This window comes from Anas acuta, chromosome 3 (genome assembly GCF_963932015.1).
Source record: "Anas acuta chromosome 3, bAnaAcu1.1, whole genome shotgun sequence".
In the NCBI taxonomy this organism is placed as follows: Eukaryota; Metazoa; Chordata; class Aves; order Anseriformes; family Anatidae; genus Anas; species Anas acuta.
The window spans coordinates 51813507-51829160 of NC_088981.1; the positions used below are offsets into that span (position 1 = coordinate 51813507).

General features: G+C 41.6%; 1 protein-coding gene and 1 long non-coding RNA gene across 3 annotated transcripts in view; one reads left to right on the plus strand and one right to left on the minus strand.

The window, feature by feature from the left end:
• Window positions 1-10270, plus strand: LOC137854101 (uncharacterized). Its single transcript, XR_011094954.1, has 2 exons — window positions 1-135; window positions 706-10270. It is a non-coding gene; the product is annotated as an uncharacterized lncRNA (long non-coding RNA).
• RMND1 (required for meiotic nuclear division 1 homolog) overlaps window positions 7158-15654 on the minus strand; it is a 20914-nt gene continuing 12417 nt past the window's right edge. For both annotated transcript variants that reach the window (XM_068677123.1, XM_068677124.1), the window contains 7 exons: window positions 13972-14072; window positions 12905-13011; window positions 10729-10793; window positions 9747-9823; window positions 8455-8575; window positions 7590-7706; window positions 7158-7340 (listed from right to left, as the gene is read on the minus strand). In XM_068677123.1, coding sequence (XP_068533224.1) covers window positions 7308-7340; window positions 7590-7706; window positions 8455-8575; window positions 9747-9823; window positions 10729-10793; window positions 12905-13011; window positions 13972-14072 — 621 coding nt within the window. In that variant the 3' untranslated portion in view covers window positions 7158-7307. The remainder of the gene's footprint in view (window positions 7341-7589; window positions 7707-8454; window positions 8576-9746; window positions 9824-10728; window positions 10794-12904; window positions 13012-13971; window positions 14073-15654) is intronic.

The window sequence follows — 15654 nt, forward strand, 5'->3', positions numbered from 1 at the left end:
GCTCGGCTGGGCTCGGCTGGGCTCGGCTCGCCGGGCCCCGGCGGCGGGGGTGGCGGGGAGGGAGCTCCGCCTGCGGGACGAGGAGAGGAGGAGGAGGAGGCCGCGCTCCCTCCCCGGTTCGAGTGGCGGCCGCAGGTGCGTCCCCGCCGCCTCACCGGGGCGCGCAGCGCCGGTGGGGGGCGCGCCCGGGGCTTGCACGGGGAGGGAGGGAAGCAGGGAGGGAGGGAGCGGTGTACACGGTGCCCGCGGTGGGCAGGCTGGAGGCTCCCCTCCTGCGGGCGCGGGTCTGGCGGGGAAGGTGTTGCGCTACGCCCCGGAGCCGCTCCTGCTGTCGTGCAGCCCTGGGTTCCTTCGGTAGGAGCGGCAGTGCCAAGGGTTTGAATCGGTCCGGGTCATTGTCACGGCTTAATTATTTATTTAACGCTCCTCAGCAATCTCTCTCTTGAATTAAGCCAGCTCGTGCGAGGCGCTTCCCTCACCCAGCTGGCAGGGTGCTAGCTGGAGCTGGGCTGGTAGCTCTGCAATCACTACATCAGGTGTCCCGCGAGTGGGACGGGATGGGATGCACAAACCGAAGCCCAAACCCTTCCAGTTTAGAGTCCTGGCGGCAACTGCGCTGAGAATGGGCAGAGGAGTCCTGTATTTTGTCTGGTCTGTAAATCAACAGGCGACTGCAGTCATCTGAGGCTATTGTTATTTTTGCAGGGTCTAAACCGAGCAAGGACTGGGAGAGCTTTACACGCGCCTGGCTCTGCTGTCTGCCACTGAAACTGGTGGAGGTCTTGATAGATACAGCTTGAGTGTGTTTGAGCAGGTAGCTCATCAATATTTATTTATCTATCCTTGTTAAGCAGCACCCAAAAACTAACTAGCTAAGTCCTTAAACAAAAAGCACCAAGCTTACTTTGCTTGGAGTAGAAAACCAGTGGTGTGTTTGCTGCCGTTGCAGTATTTGGAATAAAGAAACTGAACAGCACTGTATCCTCAGAGCCCCCTCGGGCATCTGTGCTAGAGACACGCTTCTAACAGCACTCATGGTTCTGTTGTGCTGAGGGCATGATAAAAGTTGATGTAAAGGTATTTCACCAGCAGATTGAAAGGCTTTTAGTCTACTTGGCAGATTTTTTTTCCCCTTACCTTTCACTTGTATTTCAGCTCTGCAAACTAAATACAAAGTAAAGAGAGTAGGTGGACGTTTGGACTTGTGTTGCTTACTGGTGGCCAACTTGTCTCATTCTCGGGGAACATGGTGAGAGCGATATAGTTTTCAATTAAGTTTGAGACGGCTACTTAGGAAAATCATGGTGTTTCTGGCAGGTACCTATCTGATGATTTTGCTTTTTGTCCTGTTTTTTCTCTTCTTTGTTGCCCTTGAGTCATTCTGTGTCAGAATTCATGTGAGGTTCTCCTCTGTGTTCTCTCTGAAACTGGAAAAAAAACTAACTTAAGTGATTGTTTTTTATAAAAACTCGTAATTCAGCTTTAAAGCCCCTTGTTTGGACTGCAATACCTGAATCCAGCAATAATGCAATTCTTAATTTAAAAGTATCCTGTTGGATTCAGAGTCTGCTGGAATTGGTAGAAAGATTTCTGTGCTGAATTTAATGCTGCCTAACCTTACATCTGCAGTGCTGGCTGGCACCTGGGGCGCGTCATCTGTGTCACAGGGAGCCACAAGTGGTTCACCTGTTGCAACAGTTCACACCTGGCTTAAGATGTGAATCTAAAATTTTAAATCTAAAGTCCATCTCACTTCTTAGTGTATTTTTCTTAACATACACTCAGTACAGCTGAAATTGTAATTTAAAATGTATCTTCATATTGTGTTCTCAGTTTTTTACACCAACTTTTTTCCTCCAGTTTCTTGAGATGCTTGTTCAGGATTTATTTCCTAATTTTATGAGTTTTTAAAAGGAATGTTCATACTGCTCTGAACATTGCTCTGTACTTGAGAGTGTCTTTAGTTGTGTTGCTGCTGCCGATAGGATCAGTCCCTGTGTCTTTGGTTTTGTTTTGATCTATGCATAACCCAGATTAAAGGCAGGACTTCGGTAGGGGAACATTTTGCATTGTAAATGAGCACACTGCTCATGATTTAAGTGCTAATAGAACGATGAAGACATTTGCTAATCTGAGTAAAAATGCACTAGGGCAGTAGGAGGAACTAGAGCTAGGTGGCCCCAAGTCTGTCAGTGTGTCTCTGTGGTGGAGATCAGCTGAAGTTGGTTTGGGGGAGCAGATTTTTGTTGTTCTAGTCAAAACCTTAACAGTTCTGTTGACATCAGTCGGGTTTGAACTTAAGTTTTTCAGCAAGTCTTCAAATTTTGTAGCGTTTTTGGAAAGCAGGAGAGGAGAGTCCCTATTCCAAAGAGCAATTTGCTCATTCCTTCCTGCAGTGCACCTTACCCGCTGCCCCAGGGCAGCTTCTGGGATCGCCAAAGCTGTCGGGGGCTTCCCATCAGTGCACGTCATGGGCACTGTTTCCGGATGGGTACCTCTGTAGTAAAATGCCAGTCTGTATCAACACTGTAAATCCATTTTATTAGCACAGCTGACGCTTCTGACGCTTTGGCTTCTGATTTATCTTGGTGACAAGGCTTGGTGGGAAGCGCGACAGCTGCGGGAGCTTCTTGCTGGATGAATAAACGTTGTTCATCTGATGGTTGCCTGTCTCTTCGTCCAGGGTTACCATCCCTGCTAGAGTTTGTCTCACGCTCGGTCCAAACCTCGCTTGTTGTCAAAGCAAGGAGAAGTGGTGCCCAGGATAAGCCCTCACGTTAGGGTTGTTCTGGTATCCTGATGTTGGTTACAAAAGTGGAAACTTTGTGTTTTTACACCTAGTGAGCAAAACTTTATCATCAGCTACTGAGTAGCTGTAATTTACAGCAGCAAAGCAAACAGAACAAAACCCCCAAATCCTTTTGCTTGTAGAACGTATGTCCTCAAAGGAAATGGTTTAACCATAGATAGAAGAATTTGTTAGGAGTCCCATTTCCATCAGGAGTTGTTGGCGTAACCGAACTGACACAGCTTCTGCCATGCAGATTAGCCCTTTTGCTGCTGCCTTTGCCTTCGTCCCAGATGAGCCTGGTGCATCAGCCCTGTCTGCTTTTAACTGGGAGAGTTGAAGAGGGACCGTGCATTCCTGGCTGGAGTGACATTTCTAGAGTAGCACAACTGTAAAGCTACGGTAATGTGTACTTGCATGTTTTGTTCTCCCTGGGGGAGGAGATTGAAACTGCAACTGCACAGAGTGCATTTTTCAAGCCTATGCAGTTGAGGTTTCTGTCAAGAACAGTTGTGATACTAGCATTGACTTGAGTGCAGTTGGCAAAGTGTTAAAAAGTATTTGGGGGTGAAACAATAATCGGCAGCTACCATCGGTTGGCAACCCTGTTTCGCCTGTCTGGAACGTGTATTTCTTGTGTGGAGCTTGAAGACTGACATACATAGCACCAGCTGCGAGAAAAGGTGATCCTGTCAATGTGGTGCCTTTGACAACTCAAAGCAGACTTAAGGAAAAAAAAAGTCTTCTTGTTTTAAGTTTGTTTAGGTTTGCTTGAAAGAATCAGAAATAGGGGTGTGGGTTGTCCTTGTGCTGTGGTTGTGAGGATCGGGGTTTGCTTGCTCTGCTTTCTGGCTGTGTCTAGGTCTGTTCAGTTCTTCTTCTGTCCAGAGGACCCCAAACTGCTGGAATTACTTTGTTTTCTGAGATTCAGCCTCTGGGGTTTTATGTGTAGCAGAGAATATGTGTGTGATGCCAAGAAATGCGTCACGGGTGGGCACTGGGGGGATCAGAAGTGGGCTACCTGGTGGAGTGTATAGCTATGGCAAAATAATTGTCTAAGGCTAGCACAGATCTTTGCCTTCCTGCTGATTGTACAGAATTGCAGTCTCTTAAGATTATTTCCTCAGCTGGGGCTGTGTACTTTTCCAGACCCTTACTGTTCCCCTTAGCTAGGACACAGTTAAGCTTTCTCCCCGACCTCTCCACTGGAAGAAAGTGTTTTGGGGTGTGGTTTTTGCTTTTTACATCCCTCTGTATTTTAGTGTGTTCAAGTACCTCGAACTCTGTACCGTTGTCAGGCTGGTGCCATCACCAGCCTGCAGACGAGGATGAGACTCCCAGCAGAGGTGATCCGCTGCCCCACCGGGGCCAGCAGGACCTCCCGCAGCGCTCGTCTCTGGTCCCGAGGGCAGCTGAGAAAAGTAGGTTGGCACATGTGGTACCTCGGTTCCTTTTTTCAGTTTCTAAATGGATCCAGGTGTGAAGGGTCTTAAATTGGAAAAAGGTTTGCCACAACCATTATTACTGCCTAGAACACTCATCTGTCTTTTGTGTCCCTGCTGGCTTTAGAAGGCAACTTTGTTACTTGGCTGTGAGTAAATAAACTCATTTATGTGGACACAGTATCTGGTTCTTTTTTACATTTGAGCTTAACTTTTAGTGGTTCCTACCATTAAGCTAGGCTGGGGAAGGAGAGCGAATCTCACAGCATTTTATTATTTCCGTTTCAGGCAGATGCTTGAAGTTGGCAAGAAAGTCATACATAAGCTCTTCTGCGCTGGCTGGACTGAACACAAGTTATCTTTGCAGAGATGCAGGGAGGTGTCATTTTATATGCTTTCATTTTTACATGTTATCACTTGCAGGGCTGATTTTCTGACAAGACAGGGGCTGACCCTGGCCAGCAGAGAGAGGTTCCCCTGCAAAAACTGGACTGGACGTCAGGACTCCTGACTGTTAGTGCTCGTAGCGGTTTTACAACTAGCTAGTCTCATGACAACTCTATCTAGCAGATTCATCAAAGAAAAACACTTTCTACAAGTTGTCCTTCATCTCATCTGGTGGAAAAAGCAGTTACAAGCTGTCTGTGCAGTTGAGGTCTTCATAAATGATAGTCTAATGATGTTCCATCTGAACCATTTTCTCGCCATTTGATTTATATTAGTTTATTAAAAAGGTTACAATTTCAAGAGTTTTAGGTATAACAGGATTGTTCTCTGATTTTCCTCATATATACAATATTTCTATCACTTTGTCTTTCACCCTTGGACCCTCCCTGGCTAGAACAGACCCATTTTGGATTTGAATGAAGTAGTGCAGAAGGTTCTGCAGTTAAACTATGAGGGTGTGTGCTGGATGAGACAGATAAGGCAGATACATTCTCACAGTTACGGCAGGCTTTATTTGCTTCTGGAACTGGATTCTAATCTCGCCTGTGCCATAAACTCCCTGCTGATCAGGTCGTGCTGTGAACTTGCGCGGGGCCCCTATCGGCTGTCCAGCTTGAAGCAGAATGAAAAGTTGCTGGCGGGAGGAGTGTCCCGAGTCCTGCACATCAGGGGTTGCTCTGCTGCATGTTGTGCTCTCAGAGCTCAAGTTAGCTCTTGGTGCATTCAGCTGCCTGGCTTGGTCTCGGGTCTCTGCGTGTAACACAGCGAGGCTGTTCTGTCCGAGGCTGGATACTTCAATAAAACAACCCTCAGATTTGCAGCTGCCAGCAGGTACGCTTTCAAAAAGGTGGCTACAAAGTTTAACGTACAGTTAGGGCTTAACCGAAGCAGCGCACCGAACAGCCGTTCCACCCAGTAAAGCAGGTCTGGGGCCGCACAGAAGGAGGCATTTCACAGCTGCAGTCATCTGTGCAGACAGAAACTGATTTGGAGTTGCAGAAGTAACCAGGCTCCTGTTGTTTCAGTGTGTTTGGCTGGGTAACTCAGTCTGTGTGTTTGATAGGTGCATTTTGCCTGCAAATTTACACTTTAGCAATTTAATTGAAGTACCAAAATCATTTAAGTACGTGACATGAATGGGAACTTGTATTTTCAGGCTTACTTATTGTATTCAAAGTGGGGGTGAGAAAGCCTGTTTTGATAAAGGAATGAAAAAATGTTTGCTAGAAGAATGGCAATTAAAATTTAACCTAATTCTCTTACTGTAATTATGTAGAAAAACGTACCCGGCACCTCTTCATGGATCTAATGTAGTATTTCAGTGCTGAGGAACTGTTCTGCAGTTAATAGTAAACTTTGTCACCAAGCTGTTCTGCTGACTGGTTTGCTTCTGTGAATGGGGCTGACAGCTCAGACAGCCTCAGCAGTTCATAAAACTGTTTGCTGACCTCCAGGTTTTGCTTTTCTGAGGAGAAAAGGCTACTCCTTAAAGAGGAGCTGCTGCTCCTTACAATGTCTCCCCAAACCACTGGTAGCAATTTGTGGCAAGATGATGGGTTTATAGTCGGATGTTTTTTCTAGCTCTGCCCAATTCTATTCTCTTCCCCATGCACACGGCTGACGTATTCAAAAGAAGTCTAATACTAATACTCAGACTGAATTCAGGTGATCAGAGAAATAGCATGTAAGCTCTTGCAAATGTAATCTCACTTCTAGCCTGAATCTAGCCATCACAGCTTGTTAATGATGTTTCACGGGCTTGTCAGAATTCCTAGGTTATGTTACTGAGATGTTGTGTTTCACCTGACACTGAAGCAAGTCCAGTAGACTAACCTGATCTTGGAAAAGGTGACTACTAGTGGTTGCATAGTAGTTCCTGAAAATTCACGTAGAAAGTTGAATGCTGAAAAAACCCAGACCTCATTCTCACATGTACAAGTAAGTGGCAGTGTTCTGGAGATGGTAATCTAGAACACTCCAGAAGACATTAAAAACCATTGAAACATTTACCTGGACTAAAATTAAGACGCTTTAACCTACACTAATTCATTCTTTGTAATCTGTACTGTTATTAATCAGATAACAAAAGGGGGATAGCATAGCTGCAGTGAAACTTTGTGAGCTTTAGTTTCTTGTTCTGCTACAGCTTCCCGTGACCTCAGATAAAGTTCAACTAGTTCCTAAACTTTATGCGCATGCAACTGTACAAATACTTTGTAGTGACAGGGAAAGAATGTAACATAATTTAAAAAAAAAAAAGAAAAACCATCCCAACCTGCCAGGTGTATTAAAGTCATGCCAGGTAGCTCAGTAAATTAATAAGGTCAGCACCGAAGTGATCCATCCTTCTGTCCCTGTTCAGTGAGGAGGAAAATGCTAGCTCCCTGCACCCAGACTAACCCCTAGAATGTATCATTTGTATCAGCTTTACCCTAGCACATCCACAGATTAACACTTCTTTAACATCACTATTACAAGAGTTTGGAAGAATGTTCACAGATTTGTTTTTTATTTCAGCAGAATATGTACATATTTATCAAGAGGGACAATTCCACTATTTTCCAGAAGCATTTTCTTGGCCACATGGTCTTTATTGCTTTGTCAGTTTTTGTCCAGAGTTTCTTCTGTGGTCAGAAAACTACCCTTGCAAGTTCAAACAAAACCTGTGAAATAACAAACACATTATCAAATGATACATACTAATCTTTAAAACAAACAGCTTACACTTTAAACCAGATAATCTGGAAAGTAACTATAGCTGCAACTCCAAAGTTACTTGCAAAGAACTAAAGAGTAATTCCATTGTACAGGACATTACACAAATAAGGTAATATTGATTTTCAAGTTATGAAGTCTATAAATTGCACTTTTTACTGAATTCTTCAGTGTGACAGTGGGGAAAAGGAACCAACCTCTATGGTGATGAGTATTACTATCATCCACTCAAGGCGCAGAGCGTGTTTCTCATTCAGGTGATTTCTCATTAGGTCCGTCAACTCCATGCAGTGTTGAAGCTTTTCATTCATTACCTGAAACAGATCCCAAGCATGTGGCAAGGCTGGATTCCACAAATTGTATGACATAGCTAAAGAAACACAATCCTCAAAGGGGCTTACTGAATGTAACTGCAGAAACGTGTTAATGCTTCTGCAAAAGAACTAATGGGGAAGTCTGTAAGGCAGCATGCACAAGCAAGGGGAGTTTTCATACAAACAACTTATTTCAATGGGTTTTAGATAGGCATCTCCAGGTATTAAGTAGCTACTAGGTGATTTCTAGTCATGAAAGCATGCAAGCGAGGATGACGCAGCTTATGGGAATGCCTCAAAGGTAACTAAGTCAATATTTAAGGTTGCTGTACCACTGGAAAAAGTTCACACACTTCTTACTCTGGTTGAGCAGTAAGCATTGCGCTGCCCTGCAGTGAGCTGACCTGGATCATCATGTCAATAAGAAGACTGCTTCAGATCCCTTTTATAAAATTTGTTTTCTTGCACAAGTTTCAGAACAAGAATTAAAGCTCCTCCTCTCATAACTATTTAAAGCCAAATTGAGTGGCTTGGAAATAAGCAATCCATCCATTTAAGTCTAGATGGTTGAAACAAGGTCATTGACCTAAAGTAGGTAAAAGATGTGAGTGGGTTACAAACACAAAGAAAAGGGAAGAGCGTATAGGATCCTACTGTGCTTTATTCACCTTCTACAGTTAAAACAGACGCTCACGGAGCAGTCTAGCTCAACTGATTTGGGTATTCTTAACAACAATAAGACACTTACCTTGACTCTGCGATTAATGTTGAGAAACTGGCAAGTTTTGTCATAAAGCTCTTCCAGTTTTTCTCTATCCCAGTAGAAGTCAGGTGTTATCAGCAGGTCGGAACTCAGATTTATGCGGTGTCTAAAAAGAATGGTTACTGCAGTATTTCAAAGTTCTTTGGGTGCATATAGGAGTAAATATTTACATAGTGGTTAGAAGAAAAATTATGGAAAGCTTTTCTTGTTAAATAAAATATGAAAACCTTTCATAATAAAAATATTAACATAGTTATTGTTTACAATTGGTAACATCATCTGAAACTTTTCTGAGAACACTTTAATATGAATCATTCTTTTCATTGTTTTTGCCTTATGGCAACACTCCTTGACCTGAAGTTCAAGAAGGTGACAAGCTGAGGAGGGAGTCCTTCACTATGCTGGTAGCTCACTGAAGCTGAAGTACCTGAATTAAAGTTACCTAGGGAGGTCTGTAACAGCTTGTTTCTATTTCAGAGCTCTGAAACGTGAATGACACCGCACGCTGGGTATGTGAGCATAGCTCAGAACCAGGCTCCTGGCTGAGCATTATAAAGGCAAGGAGCTAAGATCTCCCACCTTCAGCCTACTGCTCACATAAATCCTTGGACTTTTAGGCCATCACTGTGTGTTACAGAAGGGTCCTCCAAGTAGGATGATAAAATCTACTGTTTAAGATAGGAATTGTTTTCTTCATTTACCTCTTTCTTCACTTTTTTTTTAAATGCATACTATTGTGTATTCCTAATGGCCAAGATATGCTTGAGAAGGAAAAAAAACCAACAAACATTAAATCCTTGCAATGTACCAGTGGCTTCTGAGTGAATCTAGGGGAAGAACATAACTTGTAGAAGAGGCCAAATCCCTGAAAAGCTTTAACTGTAGACCATAGTTAATAGCTCTACTTAACCCCCATGCTTCCTCCTGGTATCATTTTGCATACTGTTATAATTGCAGGTTATGAAACATGCCTTGCTGTACCTAGAAAAGAATAAGGACATGGAATTTGGCCATTTATAATATACTGCCTAATGCCTACCTATAGTTGAGACACCACAGTGAGAGTGGTGAGGCATTGGGAAGCACAGTCCTCTGACCATGATAGCACAAACACTGCCTCAAGCCAGAAGGTGGCTGAGGGAATCCCACCCACAGGGTTTAGGCCAGACTGTAAACTACTCCAAAGCTTCAAGTGTATCCCAGTCTTTGTACCATGCACAAGATGATTTTTAAGTTCCGTGTAATACAGTGTCTTTGGTGTAACAAAAAAATGTTACCTTAATGCAAAGAGTTCTCCAATTTTCTGCATGACATCTGCATGAGACAGTTTCACCTTTCTTCCTGATTTTAGTATCTGCAAAGTAACAAGTTTTTCACTGCTTGATCAAATAGCATGAACTGTAGGTTAAGAAGTCTCACATTCTCATACAGCCTGAAGTAGGTATGAGCTAGAATCTGAATGCATATCATACTTGTTACAACACTTCAGTTTTGTTTGAATGGTGCCTTGCTTATCTAGCTTGATAAGGGTATCACCATTCAACTGTTATTCCGGGTTTTCAGCAAGCCACCAAGTAGGCTGTCAGTGTCAATACAGGATCCTGGAATGTTTTCTATGAATGGTTTCCTGAACAAGAGATCATTTGTCCTCTCTTACTACTATTGCTATTTTTAAGTCATGACAGTGTTCTTTTACCTTGCTACTTATTTGTCCTTTCTTAGAGTTCTTCCTCACTTAAAGCAAACCATGTATTACCAATTATTTTTTTCATTAAAAATAAAGGAAGATTTGTCTTTTGAAGCCTATGAATCTAATTTTTAAATGCAACATGATATGGACTTTGTATTTTAATTAAGCCTCGTGGAAACACTAGTCTAAGTAACTCACTTGAACTCTTCATTACATTCAGGTTATAGCAGACTACTCTGAAGCCAAGCTGCCACACACACTGTTTGGCCAGGTTTTTAAATGCTGCTTGTCCTGTTATGCATTAATGTCCCGCAGCAGCAGCTGACAGTAGCACAACATGGGAAACATTATTCCAATGCACACTCCCACCCTCACCTCCCAGCCCTTTAAAGACTGCTTGTTTCTTGTCCCACCTCTTTGCAGGTTTTCTGAGCTTGTGTGTTAATGGCTTTGCCATCAAATGTATTAAGCACGCAGTTGCTTTTGCCTATATCCTCAGCTATACCTGGACAGATCTTTTAACATAGCACAAGGAAAAGAGGAACAGAAAGGTACAAAGAAGACCTCACCTCAGGAATTGACTGGATTGACTCTACAAAATTGTCCAATAATGATTCCCAGATAGCCAGTTTTACTGTAACACAGAGGTGACAAAGCAGAATGCTGTGAGAGGTAGGTATATGCTTTCAAGTGATCTTAATTTACATCTACCAACACACTGTTTCAAGATGCTACAGATAGGTTTGTATCAACATGTAAGAGACCATTAGTATTTTATGATACACGTTCATACATCTACAGACAAATTCAGGTTTTGTATTGACACAGCTTTGCATGCAGAACCACCTCAAGCTCAGCTCTACTCTCCAACGGACTGGTTCAGATCCTGGAGAAGCTCTGGTTCAACTTAACAAGGTGTGTTTGAGTGCTGTGTGCTGCGTGTGAAGCCTTTGCAAACTGCATTCCAAGGAGGCATGCTGGAGATAATTAGCCTTGCAGGAATCAGGCTGACTTCAGCTGGTGCCCCTTGAGTCTCCACTTTTTCTACACATTTCTACAGCGTTGTGCAGAACTTTAACTTCCTGTTTGTCCAGTACTTGATGCAGCATGCTCAAACCATGGAGAATTAGCTTGTATAGACAGACACACCATCACCTGTGTTTGTTGAAGCTAAATTTAAACTTAGGCAATCTTACATTTTGTTTTAGTGAATATATCATTCACTGAAAAGATAATTATCTTCAGTGGAAGTTGTTCAGCATACACAATGCCAACACAAGTTCTACTCTGTCTCAGCTTGAGCCTTAAAGGATGATTTCTACAGGGAAATGATACAACTCAGGCTCTCTGTTCTTTTATCCTCAGATTCCCAGGCAAGAATGAAGTAATGACATATCAGTTTTAAAAAATTAACCCTGTTCACTCAGAAAAATTAAACAGATAAGGTTTATTTCTCAAAACAAATGCTTTTTGGTAGTAATTGTGCACATCATTTAGTCAGGACACACAGTAAACTCAATGCTGAGCATCTTTCATGGTCTTTTTTGAGTACAGAGGCCCAATCCAAGTCAGTGAGTTAAACGGCATTTAATTTAGCCCTTGAAAAGAGGCCAATAGGCATTTCAGCTATCGCTGATTATTTGACAGAGGTTGGTTTCTGCTGTGTTGTACATTTGACTTGGACTACACTTGCATCCTCTGTTATAATCACTGAACATTGCACTGTCTTCCTTTATGGTATACATGTCTAACGCTACCATAAATTGGTACCAGTTATCTCCTGGGAATAAATCCCTTGCTCCGTTGTATGTGGCAGCACTCTTCCATGCAGTGGTTTTATGAATAGCAAAACTATAGAGAACTAGAGGCTATTTTTCCCCTCACTATTTCAATAGCTCTTTCTTCAATGATCCAAAAAACATTTAGTTACACTGTATGCCTTGATCAAGTGGTGGATCGCTTCAAAAACACGCATTCTGGTTTTTGATATCTCTCCTGTTGCAAGGTGTTCCTCACATACTACATGAATTTTGTCATTCACCCTAAAAGCAGTAGAGGTAGTAGGATTTTCTTCCTTGAAGGTCTTTTTGAAGATGGCCCCTTATTGCTGCTAGCTTCTATTCCCACTTCCTACCTCACTCTAGGTCTGAAGCAGCAGAGAGATTTTCTCAAGCAGCAGCATCACTGCTGAGCCTGACTTCTTTCCAGTGCCTCCTGATGGAAGCACCACCTGTAGCACAGTCGTAGCTAATCAGCTTGGAAACCATTATCTGGTTTCTCCAGTCCACGCATTTGATACTGGTACGCTTCCCACACCAAGAGTCACTGCTTTACATTACTACCTGCTTTAGCTGGTATCTATTTTTTTTTTCTGGTAATGATTTCAGGATCAATTACCTAAGATTACTGACAGCTTTCTAATTCCGGACTCTACACTTGTTACTATCCTAGAATAATCTGAAAGATGGGCAACAGTATGCCCAGTGGAACATCTGTCTTCTGCAAAGTACGTTTCTTAATTTGCTTTGCTCATCCTTAAGAAGATTTACAGTGAGCTAAGTAATTCCAATTTACGGAAAACAAAGCAAAAGCTTTGAAAACTAATCCTCCCACTGAAGCACAATCTTTACACAGTTCACCAAACCAGACACTAAGTCTTCAACCTCTCACTGTTCAAATCCCATTTACAACCACATTTCACAGAATCTGTACCATAGGTGGATATTACAAACAGTATTAACTTACCAGAAAGACAAAGGGCGTTCGAAAAGGCAAATTTCTGCAGAACAACTTCATCGATATCCAGCTCAGAATTTAACAAGATTTCTCCCTTATGAAGTTTTGACTGCCCTCTGTTAAAACAGGATTGAAGCATCTTCATTGACTAAGCCACCAGAAAAGGAACATTTAAAGAATAATCAACAATGCAGGTAAGGTTGGTTGTTTTATATAAATCATGATGTATCTATATGGCTATCACCCCCATCCTTGCATTTTACTCATGTTCAAACTGACAGTAACCAAAACAAATCACTGAAAATTAGTTCTTCAGTCTAAAACTATGTCAGGAATCACAAATGCCAGATCTGGATAGTCCACAGTATTCAAAAAGTGAGGAAAAAAAATAAAAGACCCCTTGGCCTCTTACCAGGTTACCTTAAATAAGCTGAGCTGATATGTAACAGCTTATGTTGTTACACTGTCCTATTTAGGAGCACAGTTTTTTTTCTGTGCTGTTAGAAAAATTACAGATAAATTACACAATCAGTTACATTGAAAAGTATTTCCATAGGGATACTTCGCTCCACATGATGAAAAAAGCATTTAACAAAGCAAGACAGCTTGCCAGATTCATCCTGCCATAGTATTCAAGTTGCACCTTTCCTAGGAAGCAAAGTATGTGCAGAATGCTTCTTTGTATACGAACCTACAGGGCACTGAAGAAAGCTGACCCAGAGAAGTTTTGTTCCTTCTTTAAAATCAGAGTTGGCTCAACAATGTGTATTTATTTTTCCTGTGAGGTACATGGGTTCTGTTTAGGATTGTTCTGTTGTTTGGCACGTTCAGTTGTGCAGACACAGACCTTCTTGATTTACAAAATTTAGTGTATAATCAAGTCCTAAAGGCCATTACTTGAAAGTTTAGCAGTTCAACAAAATTTGTGAATGTAGATGTACTGTTTTCTCCTTTCCCTATTTTTACTCATTTGAAATAAGAATTAAAAAGGTGTATTTCTACTAGTTACTTTTATGTGAATTTGTTGTAGATGTCTATTAGCTTTTAGATAAACACGAATGCCTGCAGATACTTACTCTCCTATTCTATAGTTCATCTCTTCATTCTCCCAATGGACGAGTGCAACTTCATATGGCTGAATTTCATGCTGTTCTAGCACTCGCATTATATTCTTCATCTAAGAAAAAGACAATTGCACAGAGGAGCAGTTACTACTGTAGTATATTATCACTCTACAAAGAGCTAGCACGTAATAGGCTGATGAAAGCAACTTCCATGCTTATTAAAGTTATTTAAATAAAAATGAATAGGTGTGCGAGTAATTTTTTGTATTCAAATGAAGCAACTATTAGCAGCTTATTTCTGAAGCCACGTGGATGAATTTTGTGGCTGTGAACAACTGCAAAGAATCTATTAAGACTAAAGTATCATTTAATATCTACATTTACAAAATAAGGTAGGGATTAACCAGAGCAGCAGTAATGACAATGCAGAAATATTCAGTATTATAACAATGAGCTGTACAAAACTTCAGCACATGTCTGAGTGTGGGAATGAATCTTTAGGATAAATACATCAGGTGGCTGCTGCTACCAAAATTACTAGTTTGCTAAAATTATTTTTTTTTCAACTACCAGAGGTCAGGTCATGTTACAGGAGTCCTTTCCCTACAGAAATTAAAAAAAAAAAATAGTTTCAGCTGCCTAGAGTCAGCCCTGTAAGCAGTTGAATGTGCAGCTCCACTTGGAGGAGTAATCTCATTGTCATTTTATTCCCAAGCACACTAAAACCTGATGCAGGAATAACGAGCTCTTCTCTCTCACAAAGCATTTTCCTTTAACTCAGGATCTCCCATTCTTGTTCTTTTGTCTGCATTAGAGCCTCCTATCAGATAAATTGTTCTGCAATTAGAACAAATTCTGAACTGAAAAAACCCTCATCTATAGCATGCACATATAGGTATCTAAAAAGCATCTAACTGCACAACAGCTACTAACACAATATACTTTTGGTGCCTAAGTTCTTTAAAGAGGTAAAGTTTCTACTTAGTGATGCTTAAAACAATCTCTTCAAAACACTGTACAATAGTTAATCTTGCAGCGCGTACTGTATGTCAATAAATTGTCCCCAAAGCACTTCCTCCAGGTTAAGTACTTTAAAAATCTGTTGGATCACCTGCAAGAAACATTTTTCTTTGCAGACTTTGTTTTCTTCATTACTTTCAAGAATTTCAGTGATCCTATCTAAGACATGACAACATTTTTCACTGAAAAACATACAAAAATACCCTTACATATGCAACTGCTTGTTTCGTACCCCTGAATGTAATACTAGCATGTCTAATGCCTGCTGTATATTCCCAATATTGTGGTAAACAAAGGTATGAAAAAATACACTTTTTTTTTTCCTCCAGTGAGGAAGCGTATGCTGTTAGGCCAGTCAGCTTAGATACACTGCTTGGAGGCACAATTCAGCAATGCAAATCCTGCTAAAACAATGCCAGAGCTAAGAGCCAACCTGTAACATAGCACGCCAGATTTCAAGAGTGCACTCACTTGGGTCCAGACAGCCTAGCTGGCATTGTGGAGCCTAGTATCAATATAGTAATAGTTATGCTGTTAATACGTTATTACTCTTCCAGAACTACAACCAGCTCAGGCTTCCCAGCACCAGCACAAAGTAAGATTTAACAAAGCTTTACAGACCATAACCGATTCTGCAGAATTGATGTGTCTTGTATTACGCATATTTCCAAAGTT